The 20866-nt window shown below is 40.5% G+C and overlaps 2 protein-coding genes across 2 annotated transcripts; both read right to left on the bottom strand.

Annotated features, from left to right (window-relative positions):
• Positions 1-4864: 4864 nt before the first annotated feature.
• On the bottom strand, positions 4865-13071 carry LOC106607541 (zinc finger protein 239-like). The gene is made up of 2 exons (XM_045690501.1): positions 12437-13071; positions 4865-6154 (listed from the first exon to the last, which is right to left on the bottom strand). Exons 1-2 carry the CDS (start codon positions 12852-12854, stop codon positions 5475-5477), a joined length of 1098 nt encoding a protein of 365 aa, XP_045546457.1. The 5' UTR covers positions 12855-13071; the 3' UTR covers positions 4865-5474.
• Positions 13072-16974: 3903 nt separating this feature from the next.
• Positions 16975-20255, bottom strand: LOC106607542 (oocyte zinc finger protein XlCOF19-like). The gene has a single exon (XM_014204575.2). The coding sequence runs from the start codon at positions 20197-20199 to the stop codon at positions 19279-19281; it is 921 nt and encodes a 306-aa protein (XP_014060050.1). The 5' UTR covers positions 20200-20255; the 3' UTR covers positions 16975-19278.
• Positions 20256-20866: the final 611 nt, after the last annotated feature.

The raw sequence follows: 20866 nt of genomic DNA, 5'->3' as shown, positions 1-20866 counted from the left end.
TTTTACCTAATTTCTGCCAACATGTTAAATGTGGAACCAGAGGGGGGAAAAAAACTCTAGTCCACCTTTACTCCAAATATAGCGACGCATACAATGCTCTCCCTCACCCTCCATTTGGCAAATCTGACCATAATTCTATCCTCCTGATTCCTGCTTACAAGCAAAAACTAAAGCAGGAAGCACCAGTGACTCGGTCAATAAGAAAGTGGTCAGATGAAGCAGATGCTAAGGACTGTTTTGCTATCACAGACCGGAATATGTTCCAGGATTCTTCCAATGGCATTGAGGAGTACATCACATCAGTCACTGGCTTCATCAATAAGTGCATCGATGACGTTGTCCCCACAGTGACTGTACGTACATACCCCAACCAGAAGCCATGAATTACAGGCAACATTCGCACTGAGCTACCACTTTTCAAGGAGCGAGACTCTAATCCGGAAGCTTATAAAAAAATCACGTAATGCTCTCCGACAAACCATCAAACAGGCAAAGCATCGATACAGGACTACGGTCGAATCTTACTAGACCTGCTCCGACACTTGTCGGATGTGGCAGGGCTTGCAATCTATTACAGACTACAAAGGGAAGCACAGCCGAGAGCTGCCACGTGACACGAGCCTACCAGATGAGCTAAATAACTTCTATGATCGCTTCGAGGCAAGTAACACTGAAACATGCATGACAGCATCAGCTGTTCCGGACGACTGTGTGAATACGCTCTCCGCAGCCGATGTCGGTAAGACCTTTAAATAGGTCAACATTCACAAGGCCGCAGGGCTAGACGGGTTACCAGGACGTGTACACAAAGCATGCGCTGACCAACTGGCAAGTGTCTTCACTGACATTTTCAACCAGTCCCTGACTGAGTCTGTAATACCAACATGTTTCAAGCAGACCACCATAGTCCCTGTGCCCAAGAACACTAAGGTAACCTGCCTAAATGACTACCGACCCGTAGCACTCACATCCGTAGCCATGAAGTGCTTTGAAAGGCTGGTCATGGCTCACATCAACACCATTATCCAAGAAACCCTAGACCCACTCCAATTTGCATACCACCCAAACAGATCCACAGATGATGCAACCTCTTTTGCACTCCACACTGCCCTTTCATACCTGGACAAAAGGAACACCTATGTGAGAATGCTGTTCATTGACCACAGCTCAGCATTCAAAACCATAGTGCCCTCAAAGCTCATCAATAAGCTAAGGACCCTGGGACTAAACACCTCCCTCTGCAACTGGATCCTGGACTTCCTGACGGGCCGCCCCCAGGTGGTAAGGGTAGGTAATAACACATCCTCCACGCTGATCCTCAACATGGGGGCCCATCAGGGGTGCGTGCTCAACTGCTCGGCCTCCGACCGCAAGGCACTACAGAGGGTAGTGCGTACGGCGCAGTACATCACTGGGGCCAAGCTTCCTGCCATCCAGGACTTATATACCAGGCGGTGTCGGGGGAAGGTCCTAAAAATTGTCAAAGACTCCAGCCACCCTAGTCATAGACTCTTCTCTCTGCTACCGCACGGCAAGCAGTACAGGAGCGCCAAGTCTAGGTCCAAGAGGCTTTTAAACAGTTTCTACCCCCAAGCCATAAGACTCCTGAACATCTAATCAAATGGCTACCCAGACTATTTGCATTGCCCGCCTTTTACACTGCTGCAACTCTGTTCTTATCGATGCATAGTCACTTTAATAACTCTACCTACAGTGAGGGAAAAAAGTATTTGATCCCCTGCTGATTTTGTACGTTTGCCAACTGACAAAGAAATGATCAGTCTATAATTTTAATGGTAGGTTTACTTGAACAGTGAGAGACAGAATAACAACAAAAAAATCCAGAAAAACGCATGTCAAAAATGTTATGAAATGACTTGCATTTTAATGAGGGAAAAAAGTATTTGACCCCTCTGCAAAACATGACTTAGTACTTGGTGGCAAAACCCTTGTTGGCAATCACAGAGGTCAGACGTTTCTTGTAGTTGGCCACCAGGTTTGCACACATCTCAGGAGGGATTTTGTCCCACTCCTCTTTGCAAATCTTCTCCAAGTCATTAATAAGGTTTCAAGGCTGACGTTTGGCAACTCGAACTTTCAGCTCCCTCCACAGATTTTCTATGGGATTAAGGTCTGGAGACTGGCTAGGCCACTCCAGGACCTTAATGTGCTTCTTCTTGAGCCACTCCTTTGTTGCCTTGGCCGTGTGTTTTGGGTCATTGTCATGCTGGAATACCCATCCACGACCCATTTTCAATGCCCTGGCTGAGGGAAGGATGATCTCACCCAAGATTTGACGGTACATGGCCCCGTCCATCGTCCCTTTGATGCGGTGAAGTTGTCCTGTCCCCTTAGCAGAAAAACACCCCCAAAGCATAATGTTTCCACCTCCATGTTTGACGGTGGGGATGGTGTTCTTGGGGTCATAGGCAGCATTCCTCCTCCTCTAAACACGGCGAGTTGAGTTGATGCCAAAGAGCTCCATTTTGGTCTCATCTGACCACAAGACTTTCACCCAGTTGTCCTCTGAATCATTCAGATGTTCATTGGCAAACTTCAGATGGGCATGTATATGTGCTTTCTTGAGCTGCGGGATTTCAGTCCTTCACGGCGTAGTGTGTTACCAATTGTTTTCTTGGTGACTATGGTCCCAGCTGCCTTGAGATCATTGACAAGATCCTCCCGTGTAGTTCTGGGCTGATTCCTCACCGTTCTCATGATCATTGCAACTCCACGAGGTGAGATCTTGCATGGAGCCCCAGGCCGAGGTTGATTGACAGTTCTTTTGTGTTTCTTCCATTTGCGAATAATCACCTGTCACCTTCTCACCAAGCTGCTTGGCGATGGTCTTGTAGCCCATTCCAGCCTTGTGTAGGTCTACAATCAACCCCTGCACATTGACTCTGTACCGGTACCCCCTGTATATAGTCTCCACATTGACTCTGTCCCAGAACCCCCTGTACATAGTCTCCACATTGACTCTGTCCCGGTACCCCCTGTATATAGCCTCCACATTGACTCTGTCCCAGTACCCCCTGTACATAGTCTCCACATTGACTCTGTCCCGGTACCCCCTGTATATAGCCTCCACATTGACTCTGTACCAGTGCCCCCTGTATATAGTCTCCACATTGACTCTGTACCGGTACCCCCTGTATATAGTCTCCACATTGACTCTGTACCAGTGCCCCCTGTATATAGTCTCCACATTGACTCTGTCCCGGTACCCCCTGTATATAGTCTCCACATTGACTCTGTACCAGTACCCCCTGTATAAAGCCTCCACATTGACTCTGTCCCAGTACCACCTGTATATAGCCTCCACATTGACTCTGTACCATAACACCCTGTATATAGCCTCCACATTGACTCTGTACCAGTGCCCCCTGTATATAGTCTCCACATTGACTCTGTACCAGTATCCCCTGTATATAGCCTCCACATTGACTCTGTACCAGTGCCCCCTGTATATAGTCTCCACATTGACTCTGTACCAGTATCCCCTGTATATAGCCTCCACATTGACTCTGTACCAGTGCCCCCTGTATATAGTCTCCACATTGACTCTGTACCAGTGCCCCCTGTATATAGTCTCCACATTGACTCTGTACCAGTGCCCTCTGTATATAGTCTCCACATTGACTCTGTACCAGTATCCCCTGTATAAAGCCTCGCTATTGTTATTTTACTACTGCTCTTTAATTATTTGTTACTTTGTTCTTTTTGTATTTTTCTTAAAACTGCATTGTTGGTTAAGGGCTTGTAGGTAAGCATTTCACTGTAAGGTCTACCTACACCTGTTGTATTCGGCACATGTGACAAATAAACATTTATTTGACTTGATTTGATCAGGACCTGTGTTTTCTCTAACATGGTGGAATAATACTGATGGGAACATTGAAGAGGTCGTGAATGTTCTTCATGACAACAACTTACCAATGTTATCAGAAAATCAACACATTTTCATACATCTTTAGCTTGGAGACTAGAACATTCATTAACTCAATGAAACCAAACAACTACATTTCTTGAGAATTCAAGGTTAGAATCAAGAAATACACACAATATTCATCCAATTACTAATTTACATTTTAAAATATCTAAATCATATCATGAACATCTAAGGGTTCTAACATGTATCCAATCTATCAAAGTGTAGAATCAAAACAAAATACATTTAAAAATTATAATCTGATTTTAGACATACTCATGTCTCCAGAGGAAAAAAATAAAACAGGCCTATTGTTGATTAAGATTTAATATAAACAATATGATTTAATGTGGCATAAAACAACAATCAAATATAAGTCAGAACACAGCCTGTCCATTCTGTCATGTGAATTCAGGTCTTCCGTCTAGGAAAATGTCTTTCCACAATTAGGTTCCCTAACTAAAACCCTTTCCAAACTGTGAGCTTATCCTCCCCTGTGTGTGTGTGTGTGTGTGTGTGTGTGTGTGTATGTTCTCATGCCTTTTCAGGCTCCCTAACTGGGTAAAACTCTTTCCACACTGGGAACAACTGCGTGATTTCTCCCATGTGTCCTCTCATGATCTTATTGTTTCCCTAAATTGGTCAAATATTTTCCACTGGGAGCATGGTAAGATGTGTGTGTCCTTTCATGCTCCTTAAGGTTATTTAACAACCTGAAATTCATTAGGCAATGGGAACATGAGTAAGGCTTCACTCCAGAGTATATGATCTTCTTATGTCAGGGAGCAGTGGTAAGGTTTCTCCCCGGTGTGTGTCCTCTCATGTGATTTTAGTTGCTGTGTACTGTGTTTCCTAAGACACATTGGTGTGGCTGACTTCCGGATTAAGTGAGCAGTGTGTCAAGAAGCAGTGAGATGTATAAAGAGAAACGTGTTGATTGATTAGTGAATATTTTTAATGAGTTAGAATTTAAAACAAACTTAACATCTACTACACATATGCACATTAGGCAATTTCTGATTCATTCAGTCAAACAAACATATATATCAACAAAAGAAGCACCTAGGTCTATAATGGTCCTACATGTAACAATACACAGAAGTATATAATGAATGTCCACTAGTGCCTTTCCACATTATATTTATATTCAGACAACAATATGTTCCATTAATCAAATCAGCACCTGTGTTTTCTCTGACATGGTGGAATAATACTGATGGGAACATGCATGAGGAAGTGAGTGTTCTTCACGTCGAAAAATTGTCAACGTTATCAGAACAACATCATCAAGAATGTTCATACACCTTTAGCGTGAAGACTACTACACAATTTAACTCAATGAATCACGACTAAATTCATAACATTTCTAGGTTAAAATCAAGAAATGCACATTCTACTAATCTATTTAATAATTGTAATTTAAAATATCCAAATCATATTTTTCATATCAACATTTATTTAAAAACAACCTCAAAAACATAAGTCAGAACACAGCCTCTCTATTCTGTCATGTGATTTCAGGTCCTCTGTCCAGGAAAGTATGTTAAGATTTCTCTCCAGAGTGTATTCTCTTCTTATGTTTGTTCAGGCTTCCTAACTGGGTAAAACTCTTTGCACAATGGGAGCAGTGGTGTGGTTTCTCCCCTGTGTGTATCATCTCATGTGATTTTAGGTCCTGTGATCTTGAAAATCTCTTTCCACAGTAGAAACACTGGAAAGGCTTTTCTTCTGTGTGTATTATATTATGGTTGTTCAGGTTCCCTAACTGTATAAAACTCTTTCCACACTGGGAGCAGTGGTAAGGCTTTTCTCCTGTGTGTATTCTCTTATGTTTGTTCAGGCTCCCTAACTGGGTAAAACTCTTTCCACAATGGGAGCAGTGGTGTGGTTTATCACCTGTGTGTTTCATCTCATGTGATTTTCGTTCCTGTGATCGTGAAAATCTCTTTCCACACTGGGAACATTGGAAAGGCTTTTCTCCTGTGTGTATTCCTTTATGCTTTTTCAGGTTCCCTAACAGGGTAAAACTCTTTCCACACTGGGAGCAGTGGTGTGGCTTCTCCCCTATGTGTGTCCTATCATGCTGTTTCAGCTTCCATAACCACTTAAAACTCAAATTACACTGGGAGCAGTGGTGTCGTCTCACTGGTTTGGGCGTCTCTGGGTCTGGTTCTCCTGAAGGACTCTTCTTCCATCTGTCAGAGTGAGAGTCTGGTCTCTCTCCTGCCAAAGACAGAGTATTTAGTTAAACAGAGAGATCTGAATGAAATCTCCTGCTCTTCCTATGAGGTTTAACCCATTACCCTGTTGTAATAAATAGTGGCGCCAGAGGAGATGGCTGCCGTTTTACAGGCTCTTAACCAATTGTGCTATTGTGTGTGTTTTTTCACGTTATTTGTAACTTAGTTTGTACATAATGTTTCTGCCACCGTCTACTGCTGCTCTTTAATTATTAGTTATTTTTATTTATCTATTTGTTACTTAACTCTTATTTTTCTTAAAACTGCTTTTTATTCCTGTTGTATTCAGTGCATGTGACAAATAAAATCTGATTTGATTACTAGATCCCTCATTATTAAACTTTACATTTGGATCCTGGATAACAATTGGTTAATAGCCATTAGTTATTCACAATACTACCCGGGTAATGTTGGCTGTTAACAGTTCCATTTGAATCAATCCTACAGCCCTCCCAGGAAATTCATAAACTAATCTCCACTGTCCCACAGCCGAGCCAGGTAATTCATCAACTAATCTCCACTGTTCCACTGCCCAGCCAGGCAATGTATAAACTAATCTCCACTGTCCCACAGCCCAGCCAGGCAATTCATAAACTAATCTCCACTGGGAAAAAAGCATCTTGTTTAATCCTTGCTATCTGTCTCTCCGACCTCTGCAACTGAGCCATTTTGTATGTAAAATAAAATATGTATAGAACTTATTTGGGGGATTTATTATTGAATAGAAATGTTTTATCTCCCTTTACTTGCTATAATGACGCCTAGTGGCCAATTGTTGGTTTGCTACTAGAATGGTACATAAGGGGTTAAGATGGGGCTAGAATGGTACATAAGGGGTTAAGATGGGGCTAGACTGGTACATAAGGGGTTAAGATGGGGTTAGAGTGGTACATTAGGGGTTAAGATGGGGGCTAGAATGGTAGATAAGGGGTTAAGATGGGGCTAGAATGGTAGATAAGGGGTTAAGATGGGGCTAGAATGGTAGATAAGGGGTTAAGATGGGGCTAGAATGGTATGCAACAAATGTTTTGTTTTAATTCATTTTATATACATTTAGTTGATTCCCTACTGGATTTCAAATCATCATTACCACTTCTATGACATGGGACGTTCAAATTCTCTCCCTCCTCTGTCTACAGAGCACACAGATTGTACCGGGAGGGGGTACAGACTACGAGTCCCTGTCAATATTCACTTTGTGAGGTGCTTCTCCTCTCAATAGATGACTAGAATATGCATATTGTTCATTCTAGCAGGAGAGGGCTCGACAGACTAGCCAGTTAAAACTGTTAGATGAAAAGTATACCTAGTAATATGAAGTGGGTAAAATAGTGGGCTGAAAATGAGTGGTAACTGGCTGATTAGCCGACGGCCAGCGCTGATGGAAAACAGAGTTTAGTACAATAGAGCTCAGTACAGTACAATAACGCACATTATAGTGTGTTCAACTCTAGTGTGTAATGAACTCTACTCAACTCTACTATACTCCACTTTTCTGTACTGTACTCTACTGTATTTCATTACAGATTTGTAAATCTTAATACTCTGAACAAAAATATAAACGCAACATGTAAAGTGTTGGTCCCATGTTTCATGAGCTGAAATAAAAGATCCCAGAAATGTTCCATACGCACAAAAAAGCTTCTCAAATTTGGTGCACAAATGTGTTTAAATCCCTGTTAGTGAGCATTTCTCCTTTGCCAAGATAATCCATCCACCTGACAGGTGTGGCATATCAAGAAGCTGGTTAAACAGCATGATCATTACACAGATGCACCTTGTGCTGGGGACAATAAAAGGCCACTCCACAGATGTCTAAAGTTTTGAGGGAGTGTGCAATTGGCATGCTGACTACAGGAAAGTCCACCAGGGTGTTTGCCAATTTTTTTATGTTAATTTCTCTGCCATAAGCCGCCTCCAACGTCGTTTTAGAGAATTTGGCAGTATGCCAAATTTGGCAATATGCCCAGGACCTCCACATCCAGCGATCGTCTGAGACCAGCCACCGGACAGCTGATGAACTGTGGGATTGCACAACCAAAGAATTTATGCACAAACTGTCAGAAACCGTCTCAGGGAAGCTCATCTGCGTGCTCGTCATCCTCAACAGGGTTTTGACCTGATTGCAGTTTGGCGTCGTAACCTACTTCAGTGGGAAAATGCGCACATTCATTGGCCACTGGCACGCTGGAGAAGTGTGCTCTTCACGGATAAATTCCGGTTTCAACTGTACCAGGTAGATGGTAGACCCCAGGTATGGTGTCGTGTGGACGAGCGGTTTGCTGATGTCAACTAATCGCATTTTATCGATGGCAATTTGAATGGACAGAGATACCGTGACAAGATCCTGAGGCCCAATGTCGTGCCATTTATCCGCCGCCATCACCTCATGTTTCAGCATGATAATGCACGGCCCCATGTCTCAAGGATCTGTACTCAATTACTCTAAGCTGAAAATGTCCCAGTTCTTCCATGGCCTGCATACTCACCAGACATGTCACCCATTGAGTATGCTTGGAATGCTCTGGATCGACGTGTATGACAGCGTCTTTCAGTTCCCACCCATTTCCAGCAACTCTTGCAAAGCCATTGAAGAGGAGTGGGACAATATTCCACAAGCCACAATCAACAGTATGATCAACTCTATGTGAAGGAGATGTCTCGCTGCATGAGGCAAATGGTGGTCACACCAGATACTGACTGGTTTTCTGATCCACAACCCTACCTTTTATTTTAGGTATCTGTGAACAACAGATGCATATCTGTATTCCCAGTCATGTGAAGTCCATAGATTAGGGCCTAATGAATTTATTTCAATTGGATGATTTCCTTCTATGAACTGTAACTCAGTAAAATCTTTGAAATTGTTGCATGTTGCGTTTATATTTTTGTTCAGTCTATTCAAATTCTACAGCACAACGGCAGAGTCATGTGTTAAGTGGAAACTAACAGCATAAGGTGTTTACATGTCCTGATAATTAACTTAACCCCTTATGTACCACGCTAACCCCATCTTAACCCCTTATGTACCACTCTAACCCCATCTTAACCCCTTATGTACCACTCTAACCCCATCTTAACCCCTTATGTACCACTCTAACCCCATCTTAACCCCTTATGTACCATTCTAGCCCCATCTTAACCCCTTATCTACCATTCTAGCCCCATCTTAACCCCTTATCTACCATTTTAGCCCCATCTTAACCCCTTATGTACCATTCTAGCCGCATCTTAACCCCTTATGTACCATTCAAACACAACAGAAAATGTCTCAACAGAATTAAACAAAACACTTGTTGCAGTGTATTTAAAGCTGGTTTAAACCTTCACAAAAGTTTTGAACAGACTTATATAACAGCAAATTTAATAAAAATGTATTTATTTATTTAACTCCTTCTGGACACCTATATCTATAACACTAGTAACCTAAAAGTAGTAGCCTATCTGTACACCTATATCTGTTTATATCATAGAGTGGACTCCTAATCCTATTAATATCATACAGTGGACTCCTAATCCTATTAATATCATACAGTGGACTCCTAATCCTATTAATATCATACAGTGGACTCCTAATCCTATTAATACCACGCAGTGGACTCCTATTAATATCATACAGTGGACTCCTAATCCTATTAATATCATACAGTGGACTCCTAATCCTATTAATATCATACAGTGGACTCCTAATCCTATTAATACCACGCAGTGGACTCCTATTAATATCATACAGTGGACTCCTAATCCTATTAATACCACGCAGTGGACTCCTATTAATACCATGCAGTGGACTCCTATTAATACCATGCAGTGGACTCCTATTAATATCATACAGTTGACCCATATTAATATCAGTGGACTCCTAACCCTATTAATACCACGCAGTGGACTCCTATTAATACCATGCAGTGGACTCCTATTAATACCATGCAGTGGACTCCTATTAATACCATGCAGTGGACTCCTATTAATACGATGCAGTGGACTCTTAACCCTATTAATATCATGCAGTGGACTCCTATTAATACCACGCAGTGGACTCCTATTAATACCATGCAGTGGACTCCTATTAATACCATGCAGTGGACTCCTATTAATACCACGCAGTGGACTCCTATTAATACCACGCAGTGGACTCCTATTAATACCATGCAGTGGACTCCTAACCCTATTAATATCATGCAGTGGACTCCTATAAATACCATGCAGTGGACTCCTATTAATACCATGCAGTGGACTCCTATTAATACCATGCAGTGGACTCCTATTAATACCATGCAGTGGACTCCTATTAATACCATGCAGTGGACTCCTAACCCTATTAATATCATGCAGTGGACTCCTATTAATACCACGCAGTGGACTCCTATTAATATCACGCAGTGGACTCCTATTAATATCACGCAGTGGACTCCTATTAATATCACGCAGTGGACTCCTATTAATATCACGCAGTGGACTCCTATTAATACCACGCAGTGGACTCCTATTAATACCACGCAGTGGACTCCTATTAATACCACGCAGTGGACTCCTATTAATACCACGCAGTGGACTCCTAACCCTATTAATATCACACAGTGGACTCCTATTAATATCATACAGTGGACTCCTATTAATACCATGCAGTGGACTCCTATTAATATCACACAGTAGTGGACTCCTAACCCTATTAATATCACACAGTGGACTCCTAACCCTATTAATATCATACAGTGGACTCCTATTAATATCACACAGTGGACTCCTAACCCTATTAATATCACACAGTGGACTCCTAACCCTATTAATATCATACAGTGGACTCCTAAGCCTATTAATATCATAGTGGACTCCTATTAATATCACACAGTGGACTCCTAACCCTATTAATATCATACAGTGGACTCCTAAGCCTATAGATCTGTATTCATTGCCCTGGCAACACCCAGTGGGAGGTCTATTTCTCTTTCTCCACTCGGATCTGAACGGGTCTCTCGGATCCGAACCAGCACGGGTCTGTTTGGCTCTGTTTCTCACCGTCCTTTTTGGATGGATCTCAGTTTTTTTTTTTATTAATTCATTTTTGTATTAATTTATCCACTGTCTTAACAATGGAGGGTCATTTGATTTCCAGTTTTTAAGCCCAAGTTTTTTTCAAAATGATTGACGAGAAAAGGACGGTTGAACCCATTGGGTATCTCACCGCACCCCCATTTGCCATGTCTTGAAATATGAAGATAGACGGATTAAAAGTTGTACATATTGTAAAACTTCTGACAGACAACTTTCTAACTCTCGCCCAGAATTTTTGGCCTTTATAGCACTCCCAGAAGGCCTGAATCATGGAGTTACTGTTCGTTTTACACTTAGGACATGACATAACGGAGTTGAGTTCCAGAGTACATAGCGTTCCTTATCAGTGGCTATTTTAGGTCGTCAGATTAGCTCAATTGCCAATTTCTCAGCCTATCACAGAAACTCTTGAATGAATAACATGGAATAGATTAAATATATCAAAATAACTGTTCAAAACATGAAAAACATATTTGTAAACAGAAAATTTGACAAATAAATGTGTACAAATGTTTTAATATATGCTTATTTTGGGGAATTTAAAACATCAACTTGTGTAACAAAAGGTTAATAAAATAAACAGTGTTACTGTTTGACAGAAATGGTCATTATTTCCTTAATTTCCAACATTGGGAATGTTGGTGCATATGGAATTGTTTTAAGATGGTTATGGCGTTAAATGATCAACTATGCAAGCCAGTTAAGAACAAATTCTTATTTTTCAATGACAGCCTACCCCAAGTAAACCCTCCCCTAACCCGGACGACGCTGGGCCAATTGTGTGCCGCCCTATGGCACACACATTTAACCCCTTATTTCTGTTGGCACAAAACTAACTCCATCAGCTTTTAAATAACCTGTGGAAATTATTTTGTATACATTTCATTCTGATCAAAACTATCCTTCCTTGTCTTGATTCTGTCCTCTTCGTCATTTGAAGTCAGACATGAGTTGATTTTTGTTTTAATGTGATGTCAAGCAAAGCACTACAGAAAGAGATATTCAGATGTTTACAAATGTTGTAAAAAATATAACGGGAAGCATTTGATCCATAAACGTTTTGTTGGCCGCCCCCCACTCTTTGTAGCTTTCACAATTCCTACAGCACAGAACTATTAAAGTGTAGAACTTCAGTATAATGTCCCTTTAAAACCACACAGTAGTTCAACAACTGCAGAGTTTGTACCCCTGTTTTTAAGATATTACTCACTGTTGTTAATCAGATCTCCTGTCTCCTCCTCTTCCAATGTGACAGTAATCTCCCCCACTTCCTTCATTCCAAAAATGTCTTCCTCTTCTTTCACTGTGACAGTCATCTCCCCCAATCCAAATACTGCATCCACCTCTTTCTTTTCCTCCTCTTCTTTTACTGTAACATCCTCCTCCGCTTTCACTCTGAACGCTTCTTCATCTTCTGTCAATTTAACTTCTTTCTCTTCTTCTTTCACTGTAACAGCCTCAATCGCTGCTTCTTTTTTTACTGTAACATCCTCCTCTTCCTTCTCCTCTTTCACGACAATGTTCAGCCCCAGAGTTTCTTTCTCCGTCCAGCAGACCCCCTCTTTAGAAGTGGGGGAGTCGTTTAGTGAGCTCATGGTCGGGATGATAGCTAGATAGCTAGTTAGCATTAGTGACTAGACTAGCACTACTGCTAATTTACCCAGCCAGCTAGCTGACTAACAACTAACAACTAACGTAAATATTCAATTCAATTGAGTAACTAGCTAGTAGATACGACACGTGTGTTTATAACACCGAAAGCTTATAAAGAGCTTGAATATTTTCGGCTATGTTGGCTGAAAGCTACCGAGGTGGATAACTCGCTGTTGTTGTTGAAGCGTCCCGTCCATTAGATTATACGTCACACTGGCAGCATTGCCTGAAACAGGCACATCGCCATCTGCTGGGTGGGAGGGTAAGAGTCAATGGAAATGTTTATTTTATTTTGAGACAAAAAGTAGATTTTTTTATTTTATTTTATTATATAATATTATGTGTTGATTAGTGAATATCTTTAATGAGTGAGAATTTAAAACACCCTACCATACTACTGTACATCTGCATTCAGGAAATCAATGAAACAAACAGATAATATCACAATAAGGTAGCTAGGTCCAAACTGCTCCTACACGGTGTAACAGTACTGAGTAGGTCCAAACTGCTCCTACACTGTGTAACAGTACTGAGTAGGTCCAAACTGCTGCTACACGGTGTAACAGTACTGAGTAGGTCCAAACAGATCCTACACGGTGTAACAGTACTGAGTAGGTCCAAACTGCTCCTACACGGTGTAACAGTACTGAGTAGGTCCAAACTGCTCCTACACGGTGTAACAGTACTGAGTAGGTCCAAACTGCTCCTTCACAGTGTAACAGTACTGAGTAGGTCCAAACTGCTCCTACACGGTGTACCAGTACTGAGTAGGTCCAAACCGCTCCTATACAGTGTAAAAGTACTGAGTAGGTCCAAAATGCTCCTACACGGTGTAACAGTACTGAGTAGGTCCAAACTGCTCCTACACGGTGTAACAGTACTGAGTAGGTCCAAACTGCTCCTACACGGTGTAACAGTACTGAGTAGGTCCAAACTGCTCCTACACGGTGTAACAGTACTGAGTAGGTCCAAACAGATCCTACACGGTGTAACAGTACTGAGTAGGTCCAAACTGCTCCTACACGGTGGACCAGTACTGAGTAGGTCCAAACTGCTCCTACACGGTGTAACAGTACTGAGTAGGTCCAAACTGCTCCTACACGGTGGAACAGTACTGAGTAGGTCCAAACTGCTCCTACACGGTGTAACAGTACTGAGTAGGTCCAAACTGTTCCTACACAGTGTAACAGTACTGAGTAGGTTCAAACTGCTCCTACACGGTGTAACAGTACTGAGTAGGTCCAAACTGCTCCTACACGGTGTAACAGTACTGAGTATGTCCAAACTGATCCTACATGGTGTAACAGTACTGAGCTGTGTTGAGTACAAAAAAGTAGTAGAACATTCCATTAAACGTCAACAGTGCTGTACTGAGCATCTAGTTGAAAAACAGGGAGGGACTGGGTTGTGGCTTCAAAATGCACCACTGCCCTTAATAAACTGCATTACTCATTACCCGGAGAAAACTAACCATTGTGGTGTGTGGACTGTGGTGGGTCGTTCCACATGTTACCAACCCAACAGATGTCTACTACTGTGAGTACTAATCTATATTTTGGGTCTTTCCACATGTTACCAACCCAACATACAGTACCAATCAAACGTTTGGACACACCTACTCATTCCAGGGTGTTTCTTTATTTCTTTAATAGTGAAGACATCAAACTATGAAATAACACATATGGAATCATGTAGTAACCAAAACAGTGCTAAACAAATCAAAATATATGTTATATTTCAGATTCTTCAAAGTAGCCACCCTTTGCCTTGATGACAGCTTTGCACACTCTTGGCTTGTGGATGATTCCCCAGTAGCTTGTGGAGGATTCCCCAGTAGCTTGTGGAGGATTCCCCAGTAGCTTGTGGAGGATTCCCCAGTAGCTTGTTGAGGATTCCCCAGTAGCTTGTGAAGGATTCCCCAGTAGCTTGTGGAGGATTCCCCAGTAGCTTGTGGAGGATTCCCCAGTAGCTTGTGGAGGATTCCCCAGTAGCTTGTGGAGGATTCCCCAGTAGCTTGTTGAGGATTCCCCAGTAGCTTGTGGAGGATTCCCCAGTAGCTTGTGGAGGATTCCCCAGTAGCTTGTGGAGGATTCCCCAGTAGCTTCTCTCTCTCCTCTCCCCTCTCTTTTCTTCTCACTCTGTCTCTCTCTATTGTCGAGAACTTTTCTGTAATTAAATATGATTTTTGTTTGTCTATCTTTTGTGTCTTTGTCTACATGTTTATTTATGTTTACAACAAGCAATGGGAAGATATCAGAACAGAAACGTTGGGGAATAATAAGATAATGTACGGGATACATTTGTATTGTAGTGAAGCTGTCTCTATAGTAATGCAAGGTCTCTTTCATAATCATGTGAAACGTCAATTACTATCGAAATGCTGGGATGTGTTTTTCTATGAAAATGAAGTTTAATGTAACTATGACGATGATACGATACGGATTACAATCATCATCATGAATATTAAGGCTACACTCCATGTTCCACCTAATCATCCCCAGCTTACAATCGGCTCATTCATCCCCCTCCTCTCCCCTGTAACTATTCCCCAGGTCGTTTCTGTAAATGAGAATGTGTTCTCAGTCAACTTACCTGGTAAAAATAATGGTTAAAAAAAAAACATAAAAAAACACACACACAGACACTCAACCCTGCGAACTGGCCGGGTTATTCTTTATTTAGACATCACACATTATAGTCTTACTCTAATCCAGACATCGTACACACTCTCACTAAATCACATCCACGATCATACACAGATCTACTACACACATAATATCTTGACTCAATTTTCTAACATCTGTGGCATTGGCTCACAGGCAAACAAAACCAAACAAATGTTGCTCGAACTTGTTTCTTGAATTCTAAACATCAGACATTTGAAATCTCTATTTTTGACCGTCATAATACCTCTTATGGCAGTAACTTTACAAGCACTAATTATGGTCCATTTAGACTGAGAATAGTATATAGTTATAGTAAGGGCTACAATAAGTATAGCCAGTTATAATTGTAACGGCTTAAGAGATTATAGGAAAAGATAAGTCTTTATGAGGCTGAAAAAAAAGGAATATAACATATACTATTTAAAGGAAACTCAATCTACATTCTTAGATGAAGTTGCGTGGAAAAAGGACTGGGGTGGTGATGTTCTGTCATGGACAAAGGAACTCAAAAGGTGTGATGATATTAATTAACAAAAATGTCGATCCGAATGTGTAAAGAGTCAGGAATGATTCGCAAGGAAGGTGGATCCTTTTGAATATAAAAGTGGATGGAAAAACTGATTTGGCTCATTAATCTATATGGTATTAATCAATATGGTCCAAATCAGGATGATCCATACTTAATAGAAAACATTTATAGCAATTTATTGAACTTACAGGCAACAAATGATCATATTATTATACTAGTAGACTATAACACAGTGTTAAGTACCTCAATGGACCGTAAAGCTAATCACTCATCACCGTGTCCTTACGGAGATCACAAATATTATGGACTCATTAGAAATAGTGGATATTTAGAGACTAACAATCCCTGACCTATTGCGATATACTTGGAGGAGACATAATTAAGCTAGTCGTCTTGACTACTTTCTTGTCTCTTTCTCTCTCGCATCAAAGGTTAAACAACTACTGATAGGAGACAGAATGTGATCAGACCATCATCTAATTGGCCTTCACCTAACTCTTACAGAATGTTCATGTGGACGGGGATATTGACATTTTATCAAAGTCTACTGCAGGACAATTTACTCTTAACTAAGACTAAATAATTTATAACAGATTTTTTCCCAGTACAATATAGGTTCAGCAAATCCCCTTATTGTTTGGGATACCTTTAAATGTACCTTCAGAGATCATTCAATTCAATATTCATCAATAATAAAAAAGTAGTTTCTGTCTAAAGAGACAAGACTAACAATGGAAATACATGAACCTATATTTCAGATAGATAGCAATAAAAATGATACTACAGAGATACAAAATAAGTTAGAGGAAAAACAAAAAGAACTGGAGGAACTTATTCAAGAACGATCTAATGTAATCTATTACAAAAAAAAGCAAATGATGGAATATGGAGAAAAATGCACCAAATTCTTCCTGAATCGCCAACACAGAAACGCTACCAAAATAATTGGCAGAAACTTATTAAAGACAAAGTCATCTATGATTCTCCGAATGATATTTTAAAAGAGGAAGTTAAATATTTTAAGCAGATATGTTCCTTTCCGTCTCATACTCTGAATGATGATTACTGTAAGGAATTCTTTCCAAAAAATAAAATGGAAAATTAACTAATGCACAGAAAGACCATTACGAGGGCCAAATTACAGAGGAATAACTTTTTGAGGCTATTAAATCCTTTCAGTCTGTAAAAACCCCAGAGCTTGATGGCATACAGGTAGAGGTATATCAAGCCTTTTTTTATATACTCAAAGCTCCCTTATTAGCTTGTTTTAACTACTCCTATAGAAATGGTAGTCTGTCAGGTACTCAGCAGGAAGGTCTGATTTCTCTATTATTAAAACAAGACCCAGATGGCAAATATAAAGACCCAGTCTATCTAAAAAACTGGAGGCCCCTTACACATCAATGTTGATGCAAAAATACTAGCAAAATGCAAAGCAGTCAGAATTAAAAAGGTTTTACCAGGTATTGTCCATCCTGATCAGACAGGTTTTTTACATGGACACTACATTGGGATATAATATACTACTTGAAATAATAGGACACCATGAAACATCTAAGAAGTCAGGCCTGGTATTTATAGCAGATTTTGAAAAGGCCTTTGATAAAGCAAGACTGGATTTCATATATACATGCCTGGATTTTAAATTTTTTGTTGAGTCTCTCATTCAATAGGTAAAAGTTATGTATAGCAACGCCAGGTATAAAATAGTAAACAGCGGCTACTTCTCAGAGAGTTTTGAATTGTCAAGAGGAGTTAAACAAGGGTGTCCGCTGTCAACATATCAATTCGTTATGGCCATCGAAATGCTTGCTTTTAAAATCAGATAACAACTGTAGTGGCTTCCTTACCAATTCACCACAGCCACTGCCCAAGCCTGAAGCGGGGTTGTTTCGGACAAATACAGTCCACATTCAAAGTTCCAAAACGGCAAAAACATTCAATGAGATCCAGGGATATGGTGCAACAAAAAGTTTTATTATTTTTATATCTAACAAAAAATGGTTCTCCAATCAACTTAAAGCATAGATTACTTGACATGAAAAATACATAAAATGGCCTGTTTGTATGGTCAAAAGACTATACCGCACCTGTGCCTAGCTAGGACTCCCCTCCCCCAAAGTCCCAACTTCCTACCTTTATCCTATCACTAACACACTTACCACAGTACAATGAATAGGCAAGAGAGGGAACCAAAAACTTGTTCCACTAATGAAGTTCCACTAATAAAGGAATATATCTCAATCAGGTCAACATAAATCATAAAGGTACCTAATATTTCATCATATACATAAATATATAATAATTTACACAAACGTACATGGAGCTCTGTATGTTCTGTCTTTTATACTAATATGTCCAAATTGGCTCTAACAACAACATTAGACGATTAGAAATCCAAGACTTAAAAACAACAAGGTGTCCATGTATGCCAATGACTCACGTTTTATATTAAGTCTGCAAGCTAGATCCCTGCAATGTCTCACTGAAGATCTAGATAACTTTTCCGGACTCCTAATTATGATAAGTGTACAATACTACGAATTGGAACTTAAAAAAAATACAGCTTATACATGACCCTGTAGTTTACCTATAAAATGTGCTGATGGTGAAGTAAACATACTTGGTATTAATTTCACAAAATATATAAATGGTTTGAGTCCTCGATTTGACTTGGTGGGAGATCTGTCGACATCCCTTTGGGCGGGACGCTTGACCCTGGTTGCTCCTGTGGATCTCTCTGGATGGGAGTCTGCTAGATGACTGAATGTAATGTAAATGTTGAACGGCTTCACTGCAGGTAGATTGTATGCTGTAATATTCCATAATTAAAAAAAACAAAAAAATAAATTGCTACTGGTTCCGCAATGCAGTCAGCCTTAAGTAGCAATTCCTGTTAAGTAGCAATTAGCTGCTAGCCATCATGAAAACGGAGCAGACAAATGCTAGCAGTGCTAGCCCAACAGTGTTTTTATCCACAGTTGGGCACAAATGTTTTTATTGCTAATCTTTTTTATCCTCTTATGTTTGTTGTGTCGTAAATATTTCATTTCATTTATATATTTTTTTTCCTGTGAAGCCCATTGTGTTGCATTCCATGTCTGAAATGTGCGGTATAAATATTGCTTGGTTTAATTTGAGGTGAAATTAGGTCATGTGATCAGGAAAATATAGTTACACAATGGGAACGGTTCTCTAACTGCGTTAAATTCTTTCCACACTGGGACCAATTGTGTGATTTTTCCCTTGTGTGTGTAATTGTGTGTTTTCTTCCCCTGTGTGTTTCCTTTTATGTGATTTTAGGTCATGTGATCGTGAATATCTCTTTCCGCACAAGGCGCAATGGTAAAGCTTCTTACCTGTGTGTGTCTTTTCATGCTCCCTCATGTTATCTAACGACCTAAAGAACTTTCCACAATGGGAACAAGGATAAGGCTTCTCTCCAGAGTGTATTTTCTTATGTTTGTTCAGGTTTCCTAAATGCAAAAAACACTTTCCACACTGGGGGCAACTGTGTGGTTTTTCCCCTGTGTGTGTCCGCTCATGTGATTTTAGGTCATGTGATCGTAAAAAACTATTTCCACACTGAGAGCAATGGTAAGATTTCTCCCCTGTGTGCGTCATCTCATGCTTTTTTAAGTCCGATGATGTTGAAAATCTCTTTCCACAATTGGAGCAGTGGTAAGGCTTTTCTCCTGTGTGTTTCTTCTCATGATCTTTCAGGTTTCCTAACTTGGTAAAATCCTTTCCACACAGGGAGCAATGGTAAGGTTTCTCCCCTGTGTGTGTCCTCTCATGCGTTTTCAGGTTACCTGACAACCTAAAATTCTTTCCACAATGGGAACAGGGGTAAGGCTTCTCTCCAGAGTGTATTCTCTTATGTTTGTTCAGGTTCCCTAAATGGGAAAAAAGCTTTCCACACTGTGAGCAATTGTGTGGTTTTTCCCCTGTGTGTGTCCTCTCGTGTGATTTTAGGTCATGTGATCGTGAGAATCTATTTCCACACTGGGAGCATTGGAAGGGCTTTTCTCCTGTGTGTTTCCTTTCATGCTCTTTCAGCTTCCATAACCACTTAAAACTCATATTACACTGGGAGCAGTGGTGTTGCATCGCTGGATTGGGCATCTCAGGGTCTGGTTCCCCTGAAGGACTCTTTCTGCTGTCAGATTGAGAGTCTAGTCTCTCTCCTGCCAAAGACAAACAGAGTATTTAGTTAAACAGAGTATTTAGTTAAACAGAGAGACCTGAATGAAACCTCCATTATAAAACTGTTTTCCTATGAGGTTTAATCCAGACTAGATCCCTTATTATGAAACACAAAATGTGGATCCTGATTGGTTGATAGCTGTTAGTTATTCACATTCATCCCAGGTAATGGCTGTTAGCAGTTCCATTTGAATTATTCCTACACAACCACTGTCCCACAGCCCTGCCAGGCAATTCATAAACTAATCTCCACTAAAAAGACTCATCTAGACATTATTACCCCATGCTTACAGACTAGCATTTGGTTTGCAACAGAAGGGATTTGTACAAATCGTGCTATTTGCCTCTCCAACCTCGGCAAATGTTACACATTTTGTATGTAAAAGAAAATATGTATAAAACTTATTTTGGTGACTCATTATTAAACAGCAATGTATGGAACATGTTTATATATTTATGTGTAATCTCTTTAATTACTATAATGACACTTAGTGGCTAATTGTTGGTTTGCTACTAGAATGGTACATAAAAGGTTAAGTTAAGATGGGGCTACAATGGTACATAAGTGGTTAAGATGGGGCTAGAA

Source organism: Salmo salar, chromosome ssa12, assembly GCF_905237065.1.
Source record: "Salmo salar chromosome ssa12, Ssal_v3.1, whole genome shotgun sequence".
Classification (NCBI taxonomy): domain Eukaryota; kingdom Metazoa; phylum Chordata; class Actinopteri; order Salmoniformes; family Salmonidae; genus Salmo; species Salmo salar.
This window is presented reverse-complemented; position numbering and strand designations above follow the sequence as displayed.

Bases quoted from the DNA above. Each gene is read 5' to 3' on its own strand.
- LOC106607541 (XM_045690501.1), bottom strand. From the start codon at position 12,854: ATGCTAACTAGCTATCTAGCTATCATCCCGACCATGAGCTCACTAAAC. The intron at 6,155-12,436 runs GTGAGTAATATC...TGTCTTTGGCAG, and splicing joins AGGAGATCTGATTAACAACA to GAGAGAGACCAGACTCTCAC.
- LOC106607542 (XM_014204575.2), bottom strand. From the start codon at position 20,199: ATGCCCAATCCAGCGATGCAACACCACTGCTCCCAGTGTAATATGAGT.